This window comes from Neopsephotus bourkii, unplaced genomic scaffold (assembly GCF_033783945.1).
Source record: "Neopsephotus bourkii isolate Nb327-2 ecotype Australia unplaced genomic scaffold, CSIRO-AGI_Nbou_v1 NB_156, whole genome shotgun sequence".
In the NCBI taxonomy this organism is placed as follows: Eukaryota; Metazoa; Chordata; class Aves; order Psittaciformes; family Psittacidae; genus Neopsephotus; species Neopsephotus bourkii.
Window position 1 is genome coordinate 128,018 of NW_026900673.1, and position 17,736 is coordinate 145,753.

The 17,736-nt window shown below is 40.9% G+C and overlaps 1 protein-coding gene across 3 annotated transcripts in view; it reads left to right on the forward strand.

Annotated features, from left to right (window-relative positions):
• Window positions 1-17,736, forward strand: part of LOC133221175 (chromodomain-helicase-DNA-binding protein 9-like) — a 101,940-nt gene that overhangs the window by 77,608 nt on the left and 6,596 nt on the right. For 2 of the 3 annotated variants that reach the window (XM_061369879.1, XM_061369889.1), the window contains 9 exons: window positions 59-261; window positions 508-1,398; window positions 3,464-3,627; window positions 7,902-8,174; window positions 9,036-9,195; window positions 10,268-10,407; window positions 10,915-11,136; window positions 11,956-12,084; window positions 16,060-16,164. In XM_061369879.1, coding sequence (XP_061225863.1) covers window positions 59-261; window positions 508-1,398; window positions 3,464-3,627; window positions 7,902-8,174; window positions 9,036-9,195; window positions 10,268-10,407; window positions 10,915-11,136; window positions 11,956-12,084; window positions 16,060-16,164 — 2,287 coding nt within the window. The remainder of the gene's footprint in view (window positions 1-58; window positions 262-507; window positions 1,399-3,463; window positions 3,628-7,901; window positions 8,175-9,035; window positions 9,196-10,267; window positions 10,408-10,914; window positions 11,137-11,955; window positions 12,085-16,059; window positions 16,165-17,736) is intronic. The other variant, XM_061369894.1, reaches the window with a different exon arrangement.

A 17,736-nucleotide genomic window follows, 5' to 3' on the forward strand; every position in this document is an offset into this window, starting at 1 on the left:
CTAGCAACTGTTAAGAAAATGACAGAACTTTCAAATTTTTTTTTTCTTGATGATCAAGATGGACTAGAAGAGAAGAAGCTGACTTCTACAGAGTTGTCTCCACATTTGGAGTCGTATTTGATCCAGAAAGGGGGCAATTTGATTGGACCAAATTTAGAGCAATGGCTAGACTACATAAGAAAACGGATGCGAGCTTAGAGAAGTACTTGTCTGCATTTATGTCAATGTGCCGAAGAGTCTGTCGTCTCCCCTCAAAAGAAGGTAGATGTATATATTTTTACTTTTAGTTTTATCTTTAGTTTATGTTGCTAGGGTTTATCTTCAGAAGGTTTTTCTTTCACATGTTCCAATATTAAAAAGGGGGAGAAGGAAATAAGGGTGTGAAGTGTAAAATGGAAAGCTTATAATGGGGAGACATGTATTAACCAATTAAAGCTAGCTCCTTCTAGAACTCATTTGTGGTGGTTATTTCTGCCAGATTCTCATCTTTGTTTTATTTTAAAACAGCACTCGTAGACCCAAAAATCTTTATCCAACCAATTACAGAGGAGCGTGCTTCTCGGACTTTGTATCGCATTGAACTCCTAAGGAAAGTGCGGGAACAGGCCCTTAGACACCCACAGTTGTTTGAACGACTAAAACTATGCCAGCCAAACCCAGACTTACCTGTCTGGTGGGAATGTGGAACTCACGACAGGGATTTGCTTATTGGAGCTGCTAAGCATGGAGTTAGCAGGACAGATTATCATATTCTCTGTGATCCTGAACTTTCATTTATGTCTGCCCAGAGGAACTATAATCAAAATAAAGTGGCACTCTCAAAGACTTCTACTCCAATCTTGCATCAGTACCAGATGGCATTATCTGCTTCTCCTCTTACACCTCAGTCAAGATTGTCAGATGCTAAAGTGAATGCTTTTGAGGACACAAAAGCTGAACATGAAAATCTGAAAGAAGACCCTCAGTCTTCTGAAGAGGAATCTATGTCTACAGAGGAGACACAGACAATAATGAAATCTGAACCTTTGAGTCCAAAAAACGGCATGCCACTACAAAATACAGACTACAAACCTAGTGTGAAGACTGAAACAGACAGGCGCATGGTGGCAGCAAGAACAGAGCCTCTAACTCCAAACCCAGCTTCCAAAACACAGAGAGTCAGCAAAACGGGGTCTGACTCTAGCTCTGATTCAGACTCTGACTCAGATAAATCATCCTGTTCTTCTAGGTCATCATCTTCATCCTCTTCATCTTCCTCATCTTGTTCACACTCTCAATCAGGCTCTAGCTCTTCATCATCATCATCTTGTTCCTCATCATCTTGTTCCTCATCATCATCATCTTCATCATCGTCATCTGAAGAGAGTGATAGTGATGAAGAGGAGGCACAGAAATGTGGTATGTGTGTAGCCTGCAGTATAACTCTTAAACTGAACAAGTTTATTCTTACTAGAAAAATGTCTAAAAAATGATATTAAATCCCACAAAAATGAACTTAAATTAAGCATTTTTGCTTGATTTTTCAAGTGAATTGGAAAAATTTGAGGGATACAGCTTTTTTTTTTTTTTTTTCTTCGTATCGGTGCCTTGGATGAAGTATTTAGGATTTGTTGATTGATGCCCTAAGCAAGCTTACCATGCATGTGGTTCACATGTGGGAGGAGAGTTGAGCAGCTCATGTTTTCTGGAAATGTATATTGTGTGTGTATTCCCTACTACCATTTCTTTTTCTTCTTCAATATAGGGATTCTTTTGGTTTTCCCTCTTTGTTTTTTCTACTCCTGCTCACTCTTTTTTGTAGCTTGCTCATTGTGCTTTTGTGTAATCTGTAAACTTCCTTCTGGCTAAGCTATGGAGTAATGCAAGCTGCTTTCTCTTGTAACTGGAGGTGGCAAGCAGTGTACTTCCACTGAATGTTTTCAAACAGTTAAAAATACATGCCTGGTTAGAAAAGACTGAGGTGACCATAGAGCATAGGACCAGATAATAGAGACAGTTGTGAAAGCTTTAAAGTAGAAGCAGAAACCTCTGATCAGTGAAGTGATTTAAAATTTTTAATAAAGCAGCCAATCATTTAATACATTCCTTATTTTGATACTATGAAGTATTTTCTTGCCCCCTTGAAACTCAGAATGTGGAAAGATCTCTCTACTGTGATAGCAAATAGTAATATAAAAAGGAAGAGGATAAAGTTAAGCAGTTACAACATAAATTAATAACTTCCCCCCCCCCCCCCCCGTATCTTGGGGAAAAGGCATTGTGTTGATCAGATGCATTCTCTTGTCTGTGGAAATGACAAATGGAAACTATAGGGTTAGTTTACTGAGAAAATGATTACTGGGCAAGTAAAATGCCACTGAAACAAAATGATTAAGATGGCACTGCCTGTAGCAGTGGAAGGATGTTTTCAGAAGAAACAGTTGTATGCAAACATTAAAACAGTGAGAGAAAAAGGATGCTTATACAACATAAATATTTAGATCTCGGTGGTGGTTACTATAACATATGCTATAAGTCCAAATATTAGGTTTGTTTTCTGCCAAGTCAGTCTGTTCAGGCAAGTAATTGTGTCATCCTCAGATTGCAGTGTCTCATAAATCAGTCAGCCTTCCTTATGGCTATTTTCCTGTAAGTTGGTGTTGAAGAGTTCAGTAAATGCTGAAAAATTCTCTTAACTTCATCTGCATTTTAATTTTAAGCCCAGGTTTTATTTTGGATCTGGTACAGTGACCATGGATACTTGGCATGCTTCTCACACTTGAAATATCTTTTAAGGGATGAGTCTTTCAGGTGACTCAATACATAGCTACTGTCCTCAGTAGTCATACTCGTGACAATGTAGCATTTACCTTTTCAGGCAGCACCTGATTGTTTCCCTGGGTCATAGTGAAACTTGTGTTGTTATCTGGGTAGAGGCAAAAATAATGATAAGTATAACCAAGTCAGAGGACACACTGGAAAGATACTAAGAAGAAATCCTCTGTCATTAAAATTTAAAAAATTCCATGATACAGGCACATGTGTCCAGAACGTGGAACATCCAGCATTCCATCCAGAAAATGAAAAGGACTTTTTTTTTTTTTTTAAAGTAGTATCCCAGTTGATTTGCCATTTTCTGGTGATAGATATCTTTCCGTTTAGTTCTGCATTTTAGTGTATGTTACCTTACAAAGGAAGTATGTTAAAATAAGTAAGGACTGTCTATCAGGTTACTCTGAGGCATGTCTGTTTTCAAATAGCTATATGTTCAACATGTTTAGCTCTTGAAATATTACCAAGAGTATGTGTGGAATTTCCATGCCTAGGAAAGGCTCAGCAGTCATCCTGAAAAACCTAACAGATCAGTTATTCAGTTTAACTTGTGTTTGGACTTCCTCTGAACATTGTGTTTTGTTCACCTGAACCTCTTACAGTGAGTGTTAACTTCCTTACGACATCAAATGATGATAATGTTATTATTTAGCAGAAGGAACTGGTCATATAAAAGCATATGATGAAGAGAGTGTAAACTCTCTAAGTACAACACAAGATAAGATGCAAGACAGTTTCCAGATGAACAATGGGACACCAAATTCCCGTTATCTCCTACAAGGTGGATACATGATGGCTGCATCCTACTGGCCGAAGGCAAGTTTATTATACTACTTTGAAAACCAAAGTTGGAGGGGCAGGTGGGCTGTCTGGGTGGGAGATCTTGGAAAAAAACCCAGAATTTTCTTCATGGTAAAATAAAGTAAAATTATGACAAAGCATTTTTTACATCGGTTGTACAGCTGCATGTATAAAAGAACATGCACATAGGAAACAAAAATGTAAAGGAAGGATGTTTAAGATGAGGTCATTTAAGATCAGGTATTTGGATGATCTTAAGTCTGTGAGAGGAATTGTTTAGAGTAATTAAGAAAAAAGTAAGAAAATAAACAACAAGAAATCAGTTAAGCTAAATATTTAAAAAACTTTTTGAATAGTAGTAGGACTCCTTCAGCTACATGGCTTCTCACTTCAGGACTGCCTCTGGTAAGAAAGAAAGAAGGGTCATTGTAGTAGGTGATTCCATTCTGAAAGGAACAGAGGGCCGATATGCAGAGTTGACCCTCATCATAGGGAAGTGTGTAGTCTGCCTGGAGCCCGGATCAGGGATATCACCAGGGCGCTCCCCAACCTGGTGCACCCGACAGACTACTACCCACTGCTGGTCTTACAGACGGGTGAGGGGGAAGTTGCTTCCCGCAGTCTGAGGGAGATAAAGAAAGACTACAGGGCCTTGGGGCGGATGGTGAAAGACTCTGGGGCTCGGGTAATCTTCTCTTCACTCCTTCCATCTTCTGTTGATGATGTGGGACTGAATGGGAAAATTCAGTCCATAAACAATTGGCTTCGAGGCTGGTGCTGCAGGCAGGGCTTTGGATTCTTTGATAAAGGCTGGTTTTATAGGGCACTGGTCTGGACATTGGCATGTGGGAAAGGTTTATCGCACAGAGGTAAAAGGATGCTGGGGCATGAATAAGCAGGGCTCATTTGGAGAGCTTTAAACTAGATTCGAAGGGGGATGGGGTTGTAGCTGGGCTTGCCTCAGTGGGACAGCGCTCCGGAATTGATGAAGACTGGGAGGCCTCCTGTAATCCTAGGGTGAAATCGGTGTGCTCAGCTCGCTCCCTGAAATGTCTGTACACCAATGCACGCAGCATGGGAAATAAGCAGGAGGAGCTAGAAACCTGTGTTAAGTCAGGAGATTATGACCTGGTGGCAATTACAGAGACGTGGTGGGACAGCTCACATGACTGGAATATAGTCATGGAGGGCTATGTCCTTTTCAGGAAAGACAGGCCAGCCAGGCGGGGTGGTGGGGTTGCTCTTTATGTGCGAGAGCAGCTACAATGCGTTGAGTTCTGTCCGGGGACAGATGAGGAGCGAGTTGAGAGTCTGTGGGTAAGAATTAAGGGACAGGCTGGCAGGGGCGATACTGTTGTGGGGGTCTGTTACAGGCCACCGGATCAGGGTGAGGAAGTTGACGAGGCCTTCTACAGGCAGCTGAGAGCGGCCTCACAGTCACAGGCCGTGGTCGTTGTGGGGGATTTTAACTTCCCTGATGTTTGCTGGAAGGACTACTCGGCAACCCAGCCGCAGTCCAGGAGGTTCCTCCAGTGTATAGATGATAACTTCCTCATGCAAATGGTGGATGAGCCAACCAGGAGAGGTGCGCTGCTGGATCTCATCCTCACTAACAAGGAGGGTCTGGTTGAAGGAGTGAAGGTTGAGGGCTGCCTTGGTTGCAGCGACCACGAGATGGTAGAATTCAGGATCTTGTGTGGTAGGGTCAGTAGAATAGCAAGTAGAATCGCAACCCTGGACTTTAGCAGGGCAAACTTTGGCCTCTTCAAGCAATTGCTAGGGGAAATCCCATGGGCTAGGCTGCTTGAAGGTAAAGGGGGCCAAGATAGTTGGTTGACGTTCAAGGACTTCTTTTTCCGAGCTCAAGATCGGAGCATCCCGACACGTAGGAAGTCAAGGAAGAGGGTCAGGAGACCTGCGTGGCTAAATAGGGAATTGCTGGTTATGCTCAAGTGGAAGAGGAGAGTTTACAGGTCATGGAAGGAAGGGCTGGCCGCTTGGGAAGAATATAAGGCTGCTGCTAGAGGATGTAGGAAAGCTGCTAGGATGACTAAGGCCTCCTTGGAATTAAAGCTGGCGAGAGGGGTCAAGGACAGCAGAAAGAGCTTTTTCAAATACATGGCAGATAAAACTAACACCAGAGGCAATGTAGGCCCGCTGATGAACGGGACGGGTGCCCTGGTGACAGAAGATACAGAGATGGCAGAGTTACTGAATGACTTCTTTGTCTCTGTCTACTCTGCCGGAGGCAGTCCTGAAGAGCCCTGTACTGCTGAGACCTCAGATGAAGATAGGTCAACGGAGCGGTCTGCCTTAGTCGATGAGGAATGGGTTAAAGACCAGTTGAGCAATCTGGACATCCATAAATCCATGGGTCCAAATGGGATGCACCCGCGGGTGCTGAGGGAACTGGCGGAGGTCATTGCTAGACCGCTCTCCATCATCTTTACCAAGTCTTGGGAAACGGGAGAGGTGCCTGAGGACTGGAGGAAAGCAAATGTCACTCCTGTCTTCAAAAAGGGCAAGAAGGAGGACCCGGGTAACTATAGACCGGTTAGCCTCACCTCCATTCCTGGGAAAGTAATGGAACACCTTATCCTTGGTGCCATCTTAGGGCATATCAAGGATAAGAGGGTTATGAGGAGCAGTCAACATGGCTTCACCAAGGGGAAGTCATGCTTGACCAATCTCGTAGCCTTTTATGAGGAAATAACACGGTGGATGGATGATGGTAGAGCGGTGGATGTGGTCTACCTTGACTTCAGCAAAGCGTTTGACACAGTCTCCCACAGCATCCTCACAGCTAAATTGAGGAAGTGTGGTCTGGATGATCGGGTAGTGAGGTGGACTGTGAACTGGCTGAAGGAGAGAAGCCAGAGAGTTGTAGTCTATGGGGCGGAGTCTAGTTGGAGGCCTGTATCTAGTGGAGTGCCTCAAGGGTCAGTACTGGGACCAGTATTATTTAATATATTCATCAACGATTTAGATGAGGGTATTGAGTGTACTATCAGCAAGTTTGCTGATGACACTAAGCTGGGAGGGGTGGCCGACACGCCAGAAGGCTGTGCTGCCATCCAGAGGGACCTGGACAGGCTGGAGAGCTGGGCGGGGAATAACTTGATGAAATATAACAAGGGAAAGTGTAGAGTCCTGCATCTGGGCAGGAACAACCCCAGGTTCCAGTATAGATTGGGGAACGACCTGTTAGAGAGCAGTGTAGGGGAGAGGGACCTGGGGGTCCTGGTGGACGACAGGGTGACCATGAGCCGACACTGTGCCCTTGTGGCCAAGAAGGCCAATGGCGTCCTGGGTTGTATTAGAAGGGGGGTGGTTAGTAGGTCAAGAGAGGTCCTCCTTCCCCTCTACTCAGCCCTGGTGAGACCTCATCTGGAATATTGTGTCCAGTTCTGGGCCCCTCAGTTTAAGAAGGATAGGGACCTGCTGGAGAGAGTCCAGTGCAGGGCAACTGAGATGATTAAGGGAGTGGAGCATCTCCCTTATGAGGAAAGACTGAGGGAGCTGGGTCTCTATAGTTTGGAGAAGAGGAGACTGAGGGGTGACCTTATTAGTGTATATAAATAGATAAAGGGGGAGTGTCACAAAGATGGAGCCAGGCTCTTCTCAGTGGCAAACAGTGATAGGACAAGGGGCAATGGGTACAAACTGGAACACAAGAGGTTCCACTTAAACTTGAGAAGAAACTTCTTCTCAGTGAGGGTGACGGAACACTGGAACAGGCTGCCCAGGGAGGTTGTGGAATCTCCTTCTTTGGAGACATTCAAAACCCGCCTGGACACGTTCCTGTGTAACCTTATCTAGGTGTTCCTGCTCCGGCAGGGGGATTGGACTAGATGATCTTTTGAGGTCCCTTCCAATCTCTAACATACTGTGATACTGTGATACTGTGATGGCAAGATCCTAAGTCACATTAAAGAATAGGCTGGCTGAAGCACTGGTGTAATACAGCTTCTATGTTAAAATTTAACTATGATTCCATATGGGAATTCATGAAATCAGTGAAATTTTAAAGTATACTTTGAAAAGGTGATAAAACTAAGTGATGAGAACGATGGCATACTTGTTTACAGGTGGTGAAATTTAACTACAGAGGTGACTTTCACAAACTTTTACAGGCAATTGGTACAAATCCAGGAATTTAGAAAATAAAATCTTTTAAATCAGTCCAGTGATTAAAAATGTTGTCATTTCCCTTCCTTTTAGAATTAGAAGATAATAATGTGTACAATGTTGTTAAGCATTACTCATGAAAATATTTTCTCTGTTTTTAGGATCGAGTTATGATTAATCGGCTTGACAGTATCTGTCAGACACTTTTGAAAGGTAAATGGCCTTCATCAAGAAGAAGCTATGACAGCAATACAGTGGCCTCTTTCTACACAACCAAGCTTCTGAATAGCCCAGGTGCATCTGCATATTACAGTGAGCCCAGCGTACCAACACCCCCTTTTGCAGGTGTTAAAGAGGAATATGATCAGTCACCACAGATGTCAAAGGTGAAGAAACATGTACGAGAAAAGGAGTTTACAGTGAAAATCAATGACGTATGTTTATTTTTATTGCTCTAGGACCTGATTGCGATTGTGGTGTGCAGCATGCTTTACTTGCAAGTGGCTACCTGCTCTCACTCTTACTTCTTTCATACACTTGTTTGTGGGTATTTGGGTCTGCTGCTTATGGGCATTGAGGGTTTGGGTTTTGGGTTTGCTTTGGGGTTTTTTTTGGCAGGTAGTGGGTTTTTTTTGGTTTTGGGGTTTTTGTTAGTTTTTGGGGTTTTTTTTTCCTTTTTTAGTTGCATAAGCCACTGGAAGGAATTGTTGCTATTTCTCTCTCTCTGAATTGAGGTTTTGCCATTCTGATTCTTCTCCAGACAGCCTTTTTTATGCTGTTTCTAAGAATTATGGTTAATAATAAAAGCTATTTCTTCTGTTCAGCTTTTTTAAAGACATTTCGGCATGTTCTGTCCAGCAAACCTGGCTTTTTAGAAGGTTATATGTAAAGTTCCCACTTTACATGCAGTCTAGAAGCTTCAAACATTTTTCTTATCTGTAGTTTGAGACCTGTTCATAGGACATAAAAAAATGTATGAAAATTTCCTCTTGTAATTGAGTTTGGCATTTCTTTAAGACTGGATTATTGAGCTAGGCAGCTGTTCAGTGTCTAGATTTTTCGGTTACAGTAGTAGATAATTTAAAATTTATATTCATAGAAGCAATTCCATGGAATTTCTGTTCAGATTTGTTTTTTACATTGAGGAGAAGCCAGGCTTGTTTTAAGGTCTAATACAATGTTTTCATTCTTCCTCAATTCTTCTGGAGTAACTGTTGTTATGTGAGAATACTGATTATGAAGTAGCCATTTCTGCTTCAGAATAGACTCTTCTAACCCTGGCATTTATTTAACAGGAAGGTGGTTTGAAATTGACCTTTCAGAAGCAGGGACTGTCTCAGAAAAGGCCATTTGAAAGCGGGGAAGGTGCACTGGGACAACAACACTACCTGGCTGAACTCCAGAATGCTTCAGAAACCAGCCTTATTAACTTCCCCAAATCACTTCCTAAATTAGGTATGTAAAATGTCAGAGGGCATAAAAGTTAGTTTTTGAATCTTCTGGGTTCTTCAAGTGGTCTCCATGTATAGGCAGTGGATGAGAGGTGTTTGCAGTGTTATTTGCTCTAGACTGTAGTCTGAAGGAATCCTCTCCAGTGTGTTAGGAAAACTGGGCACCTGAGTTGAGGCACAAGGTTGGACAACATGAGTACTCTCTCACAGTGTCAGTTACAGCAATGTTCATTTATTAGAATGATGCCTTTTCTGTATTATAATCACTCCCACAATAAGATTTGAATAATGAAGTTGTGCATCACTGTACCCTGACAGTAATTGGTTTAACTCTGAACTCACTGTGGCTTATATTTTAAGTAAAGATGAAGAGTTAGAGATTTATGCCCATGTCAGTTTGCACTCTTCATATTCTTTCCTGTGTCTCACACAAAAAAACAGTGGAGGATGATAGTCTAGAACCATTTTTTAGCTTATAGCCAACACTTATATCTCATTTTCATTAGAAATATTAGTAGGTATACACTGACAAATGAAAATGAACCTAAAGTAAGAAGCTAAAACTTGGATTAAAATACTCAAAATTACTAGAGTTGGGTGCTTGATTTAGGCTGGCTTCTAATTAAAAGACTGCAATTCATTGAGGTTGCATACATGCAAGGATGAGAATATTTCCTTTCAACAAAAATACTACCCTTCACTTGAATTTTTTACTTTCTTGTTCTTTTACAATATACCATTAAGGTCTTGTTATAAACGTGTATCTAGGTATGTCTGCCTCTGTGCATGTGTGATGTCAGCAGGTTTTAACACCTCTCCTTCCTGTACAGATTTGTTTGGAAGGGGTAGGGGGACAGTAATAGGAAACTAATGTGGTAGAGTGGCTTTTCAGAGCCTGATACTAACAGTGTTTTAAACAGCCATAAACAATAGGCAATTTCTGTTAGATATTACAAGTAGAAATTATATGCACTTGAACTATTTCAAATAATTTTATTTCCTTTTTTTATTCAGCCATGATTTTTTTTATAAATAGTTCAAGCATCTGACACTGACTTTATTGCATCATTGATTAGGTACTTCCAGTCACTTAACAGCCAGTGCCAATGGAGTCACAACTGACAGTCAGCCTGCAGTCAAAAAGAGAAGAGGAAGAAGGAAGAATGTGGAGGGAGTTGATGTTGCTTTTATAAACAGAAATAAACAGCCTAATCATGTAAGTAAACTTGATTTTGTATCCAAGAATAAGGTCCAAATTACTGTTAATCCCTTAACTGAACATAACTAGCTGTCAACATACAACAAAAATGTTGTTATTCAAAAACTGTTGGCTTTTTTTTTTTTTTTTTTTGTGAAATTCTTCACTGATAGCTCATGACTACACAAATGAGAACTTGTAGTTTTAGTAAATGTTACATATATGCAGTACTGGTAACTTTTTAAAAAGTAAGTTTAGTTCCAGTTTTGATGAACTGTAATTAACATGTTATTAAGAACTTGATATTTGACCTAGCAACACCTTCTAACATCCTTTCCTGTAACATCTGTCACAGGACTTGGTTGTATAATGACTTAAAGGTCTGTGGTATGAGTAGTCTCACTTAGTCCTTGAGTGCGTGCATAATGATCTGAAGGACTGTGGCCTTCATTGTATCATACATGATATAGTTGTGATGGTTTGTTTTCTATGGAGAACTTAATCAAATGTCTTGAATTTCTCCAGGTTAATCCAGGTATTAACTCCAATCAAGTTGCTGCAGGAATAAACCCAGCACTCACTCACACACAGTTCCAAGGCATGCTTGATGGAGAGAGTCCAGTTCCTGTTATTAACCTAAAAGATGGAACAAGGCTTGCAGGTGATGATGCCCCCAAAAGAAAAGATTTGGAAAGGTGGCTTAAAGAAAATCCTGGCTATGTTGAGGATTCAGGAGCTTGTATTTCTGTAAGTATTCCTTTCAGCTCTGCTTCAGCTAAATAGTAAAACATTTCTTGCAAAATGTATTTGGATTTGTATTCTATGTTACACGGAATTATTCCTTCTTTGTTCTTTGTTTAAGAAAAGGAAAATGTCCAGGGTTTTGGGGTTTTTTTTTTACATAGTTTAAGCTCTGCAAGCCTTCCTTCTCTTTCACAAATGCAACTGCCAAGAAAAGCAATACTAAACAAAGACATTTGATCTTTGTCTAATTTCACCTAAGAGTAAAAAAATAATCTAGATAAGAAAACTCATGTTACCATGATACTGATGATGGCAACTGAAAATGTGTAACCACGTATTAGTGATGTGCAAGAGGACTGAAGAATTTACTGTGGGATGTATCCCATACCTGTATTACAGTGCTATGGTAGTGATGTTTGTGTGGGTATGATGTTCACATCATGTTACTTCTGAATTTGAGATTTGGTAATGTTGAACACAATGTAGGAAAACAATATATACAACATCTGGAATAATAACCTTATTTCTCCATAAAAATGTTACAATACAAAACAGTAGCAACATTCCTGACAAAGCACTGTTGAAAACTAAAATTTATTAAAGCAGAGCAATGGATAGAGGCATCAGAGAGAGGGTTTAGTGCTGTTTACTGGGCTGCATATTCCATGATTATGATTAGTAAATTACTATGGCTATTAAAAAAGTGTTGAAATCGATGGTGACTTCAAATGAATGCCTGACTCAAGAATGCATTGGGTATCTTAGCATTTTTAAAACAGTTATACCAGAAAGATATTGGGCTTCTTGATTACTTTATAACAGAGGATGCAGCTGCACGATGGAAGGCCCAAACAAAAAAGACACCGTTGTCGCAACCCTAATAAACTGGATATTAACAGTTTGACTGGTGAAGAACGTGTTCAACTCATAAATAGAAGAAACGCAAGAAAGGTATTTATCATAGTGTTCCCATTCTAATGTTCCCCAAATGAAAAGTTACCTGAAATGAAGAACTCTGTATACTAAACTTGCTAAACAACTGTGTACAGATTAAAGAGTTTTGTTGAAAAGCTTTCTCCCAGAGCAGGACAGTCAATGACAATCTTCTAGTAAATGTTTTGCAACTATGACAATATGTTAAGATACAGCTAGAAATTTACTGTGTTGTTTATGTTCAGATAGAATTGAACACTTGATCTATTGCAAAACTGTCATTGACTAATGCAGAGGCATGGCCACTAAAATACACATTATTCTGATTAAAGCAGCAACGTTCTTGTAAGTTCTAAAATTTTTGTACATCTTTCATTACTACTTCTGCACGTGATTAAAATTACATTGGTAGTGCATCCTACATAGAAAATTGTCCATTAGAATTGCTTAAATCCTGGCATCGAAAAGGTTCCTTGATTGTGTGGAAGACAACTTCTTCTTGCTAGTAACAGAGGAGATGACAAGGAGAGGTGCCATGCTTAGAATCATAGAATAGTTAGGGTTGGAAAGGACCTTAAGATCATCTAGCTCCAACCCCCCTGCCATAGCCAGGGACATCTCGCACTAAACCATGTCACCCAAGGCTCTGTCCAACCTGGCTTTGAACACCACCAGAGATGGAGCATTCACAACTTCCCTGGGCAGTCCATTCCAGTGCCTCACCACCCTCACAGTAAAGAACTTCTCTGTTTTATCTAATCTAAACTTCCCCTCTTTAAGTTTTAACCCATTCCCCCTTGTCCTATCACTACAGTTTCTAATGAAGAGTCCCCCCCCAGCATCCTTGTAGGCCCCCTTCAGATACTGGAAGGCTGCTATGAGGTCTCCATGCGTCCTTCTCTTCTCCAGGCTGAAGAACCCCAACTTTCTCACCCTGTCTTCATATGGGAGGTGCTCCTGGCCCCTGATCTTTGTCGTGGCCCTCCTCTGGACCTGTTCCAACAGTTCCATGTCCTTTTTATGTTGAGGACACCAGAACTGTGTGCAGTACTCCGCGTGAGGTCTCACGAGAGCAGAGAGGAGCTGACAAGGAGAGGTGCCATGCTTGACCTTATGCTCTTGCTCGTGATACTCCAGGCAAGCCTTGGCTGTAGCAATCATGAGATGGTTGAGTTCGAGATCTTCAGTGCAATGAGAAGAGCATGCAACAAGCTCACTGCCCTGGACTTCAAGAGAGCAGACTTTGGCCTCTTCAGGAACCTGCTTAGTAGGGTTCCATGGGATATAGCCCTAGAGGGCAAGGGGGCCCAAGACTGTTGGTTGGTATTCAAGGATCACCTGCTGCAAGCTCAGTTGTGTTGCATCCCAACTAGAAGGAAGTTCAGCAGGAGGGCCAGGAGACCTCCTTGAATGGATAAAGAGCTTGTGAGGAAAAAAAAAAATAAAAAAAATAGAGGCTTATAAAAGGTGGAAGCAAGGACAGGCAGCCTGGGAAGAATACAGAGATGTTGTCTGGGAAGCTAGGGACCACATTAGGAAAGCAAGGCCCAGTTAGAATTAAACTTGGCTAGGGATGTGAAAGATAGCAGGAAGGGATTCTATAGGTATGTAGGAAATAACAACAGACTAGGGACCACATGGGCCCTCTCCAGAAGTTATCAGGAGAACCGGATACCCTGGATTTGGAGAAGGCTGAGGTTCTTAATGACTTCTTTGACTCAGTTTTCACTGACAAATGCTCTGACCATACCACCCAAGTCTTGGAGGGCAGATGCAGGGATTGTGAGAATGAGGATCATAGGCTCACTGTATGAAGGGATCAGGGTCGAGATCATCTTAACCTGAATGTGCACAAGTCCATGGGACCAGATGAAATCAGTCCTTGGCTCCTGAAGGAGTTGGTGAATGAAGTTGCTAAGCCACTGTCCATCATATTTGAAAAATCATAGCAATCTGGTGAAGTTCATGACTACCGGAAAAAGGGAAATATAACCTCTATTTTCAAGAAGGGGAAAATGGATGACCCAGGGAACTGCAGACCAGTCAGCCTCACCTCTGTGCCTGGCAAAATCTTGGAGCAGTTTTTCCTGGAAAGCATGCTAAGGCACATGAAAAACAATGAGGTGGTTGGTGCTATTAGCCTTTCAGTATCTGTAGGGGACCTACATGCATGCTGGGGAGGGACTCTTCATTAGGGACTGTAGTGATAGGACAAGTGGCAATTGGTTCAAACTTCAGCACAAGAAATTTAGGTTAGATATAAGGAAGAAGTTTTTTACTGTGAGGGTGGTGAGGCACTGGAATGGGTTGCCCAGGGAAGCTGTGAATGCTCTATCCCTGGCAGTGTTCAAAGCCAGGTTGGTTGGAGTCTTGGGTGACATGGTTTAGTGTGAGGTGTCCCTGCCTATGGCAGGGGGGTTTTAACTAAATGATTTTAAGGTCCTTTCCATCCCTAACTATTCTATTCATTTAACTTTATGGTTCCCCTGTACGTACCTGTTTTCAGTCACATTGTTTAGGTAGTGTAACGGGAACAAATGTAGAAGGGGAATTTTTGTGTAAAAGCATAAAAGCAGAATATTAGAGACCAGGTGTTGAATTCAAATTTTTGATCAGGTAATAAAATCTTGGGAAAGGCATAATGCTTTTGAATAGTCTTTGGGGAAGCCTGAATGTCAATATTCAAAAAAAGCATGCAGAGTATGACTGTTTATTGAACATATTTGGACAGAGGTATGGGATGGCACCTTTGAATGTAACTTTAGTACCAGAGCAGTAGTCCAATGGGAGTCTTGGAGGTATTGTGTCACTGTATGGAACATTTTCTCTTGTGATACTGTGTACTTTTCTTTGTGTTAGAGAGCAGGTGCAGGGAAAGCAGGAAATATTTTTATGTTGCTATATTAGGGTCAAAAGCTTTGTGCGTCCATAGAGGAGGGTCAAGCATAATTTTGAGTCTCTTATCTCTTCAGTGCATTGAGACAGCAGCTCTAGAGAGGAACCTGTGTGGTACTAGTCTCTTGAAGAACAGCTCTGGGCTGTTTTATAGTGTGCCATGCCCTAAGGAATCTTTTCAAAGTTGATGATCAAGGAGTAAGAGATTTGATCCCTGTTTGCTGTAAAAGTCTGTTTTCATGATGGTTTTTTTTTCTCTAATAAATTTCCATACCATAGTTGAGACTCTTCTGGTTTATTAATCTCAGTTTTCCCATTTATAACCTGTCCCATGCTTCTCTGCATCACCAAACACAGTTTGACTCATTTTTTCTTTTAGTTCAGTTCTGCATTTAGTAGTAGGTGGTGAGGGGACTTAAAGTAACCTAGAGAATGTGAATTTAAGTTGCAGTTTATAGGAAAAGCTCTGTAGAAACTGGAATTCTTTTTCCTTTCTTCTTTCTTTCTGGGTATGAACAATATCTGATTAATTTGAAAGCTGACTTTCCTGCTTATGTTATCATTAGGACATGCTGTTTAGCAATCTTAGACTTTTTTGCATGGAAAAAAAAATGCAAGAAATAATTTCACGAGAAGCAGAGCCTCTTAATAGAAGCGTTTTTACAAGTTGACTGAGATTATAGGACTCGTTTAGTGGATAAAGGAAAGGTTTAACAGGATTGTAGTTACAACCTTCTTGCTAAGACTCACGCACTATTGTTTTCTATTCATGTGGTTGCTCTTCCATTTGTTGCTTGTTTTCATAATCTTTGTTATTAAATGTTATTCAGAATGTGAAGTATTAAAGTTGCAAAGTATAAGTTTAATAGATGAGTTTGAGTTTAGTAGGTTTAGAACAAATCAAGAGTATCGCACATATACCATGAAGAATCACTGGAAAGCTATATCATACGCATTGATAATTTGAAGTGGGACTTTATTTGTATTGTTCTGTAATAAAACGCCAAAAAAAAAAAAAAAAACAGTATCTGGTATGAGTGCTCCCTTTTTTCTTATTGAATGAGAAATATTTCCTGACTTCTGTCTTCTACTTCCCAGGTTGGGGGTGCATTTGCTCCCCCACTAAAGGATTTGTGCAGGTTCTTGAAAGAAAATCCAGAGTATGGAGTGGCTCCTGACTGGGGCGAAGTTGTAAAACAGTCTGTGAGTATTTGCAGAACAAGATAACCATGGCATGAAATGTATCTTAAAAACCAACAAGGCAAACAGGAAAAAAGGCATGCCAAAAGGCATACTTTTAATTTCTGGTATTACATTAAGCGTGGAATGTGAGTCAATGTTAGCTTTTTTCTGCCAACTCAGTTCCCTGAACGGGTTTATTTGGCACAGCTGTGAGTAGGAGGAAGGGAAGGACAGTGGCTGGTAACCCCAAATAGTGCCTGTGACTTTCTTATCTCTTAAATGTAGCCTTTGAAGGTTTTTAGGGAAAGTATTAGCCCACAGAATACTTTGTTATTCTTAAAGCTACAGTTGGGAAGATTAACATAATTTAAAATATTTATTTTACTTTTAATTAATTAACTTTCATTGTGCACTTTTAAGAAATTACTATCCTCAATCAAAATTTTAATTAAGTATTAATACATTTTTCTACTATTATATAGCTGGTATCTCTTTCATTTTAAGTGTCCTTGGCTCAAATGTGGTGTATGATTCTGAGTTCATTCCCTGTTTGCCTTGAAGATAAGGACATATTCTGAATTTTAAAAAGTTGTGTTGTATAATGAAAAGGGTTTCTGGGTAACCCAGTTACTCTTCCATGTGTCTAACAGGAGTGAAGATGGTTTTGTTAACATTCTTGTGAAGTCTATTTCCTCATCTACTATAACTCATCAGTTATACCTACCATCAGTTATATACCTACGACCTGAGGACTTTGCTGTCACCATCCAAGCTTGCTAGGCCCTGGCAGATAAACCTCAGGTGTAAAGGGTGAGGCCACTTCTGCGCACGCTGTGCCTCACCTAAAATAAATCCACTGCGCAGGCCCGAAGGGTTTACCCACACTTGCAAAAAGCTTGGGTAAATGCCCTTCCCAAATCTTCGTTCGCGAAGTCAAGCCATGGATGGATAACTCATCAGAAGTATATTTATGTTACACTTTCAGCCTCTGGCAAAGAAATGACCAAGTTAAATCTTTCTTCTAGTTCACTGTCAACAGAACCTGTAATCTTTCTATGAAGCTTTAAATGCCAGTCTCTCCAGTACCCTTGTGGGGCATTCTGGTAGAAAAATATGTAACTAGTAACAGGACTGGACTGCAGTGAATAGAGGTGTAAATAACAGCACAATTACTTTTAAAATGTAGTGGTTATGCACAGGGCAGAAAAACAGCATGAGCTGTGAATTCCTCTAGTTTCATTAGGTCAGTTTAAATTAGAGATATTTGCTGAGGGAAAAAAGAATCATAGAATCATAAAATAGTTAGGGTTGGAAAGGGCCTTAAGATCATCAAGTTCCAATCCCCCTGCCATGGGCAGGGACACCTTGCTCTAAACCATATTACCCAAGGCTTCGTCCAACCTAGCCTTGAACACTGCCAGGGATGAAGCATTCACAACCTCCCTGGACAACCTATTCCAGTGCCTCACTACCCTAACAGGAAAGAATTTCCTCCTTATATCCAATCTAAACTTCCCCTGTTTAAGTTTTAACCCATTTCCCCTTGTCCTACCACTACAGTCCCTAATGAAGAGTCCATACCCAGCATCCCTA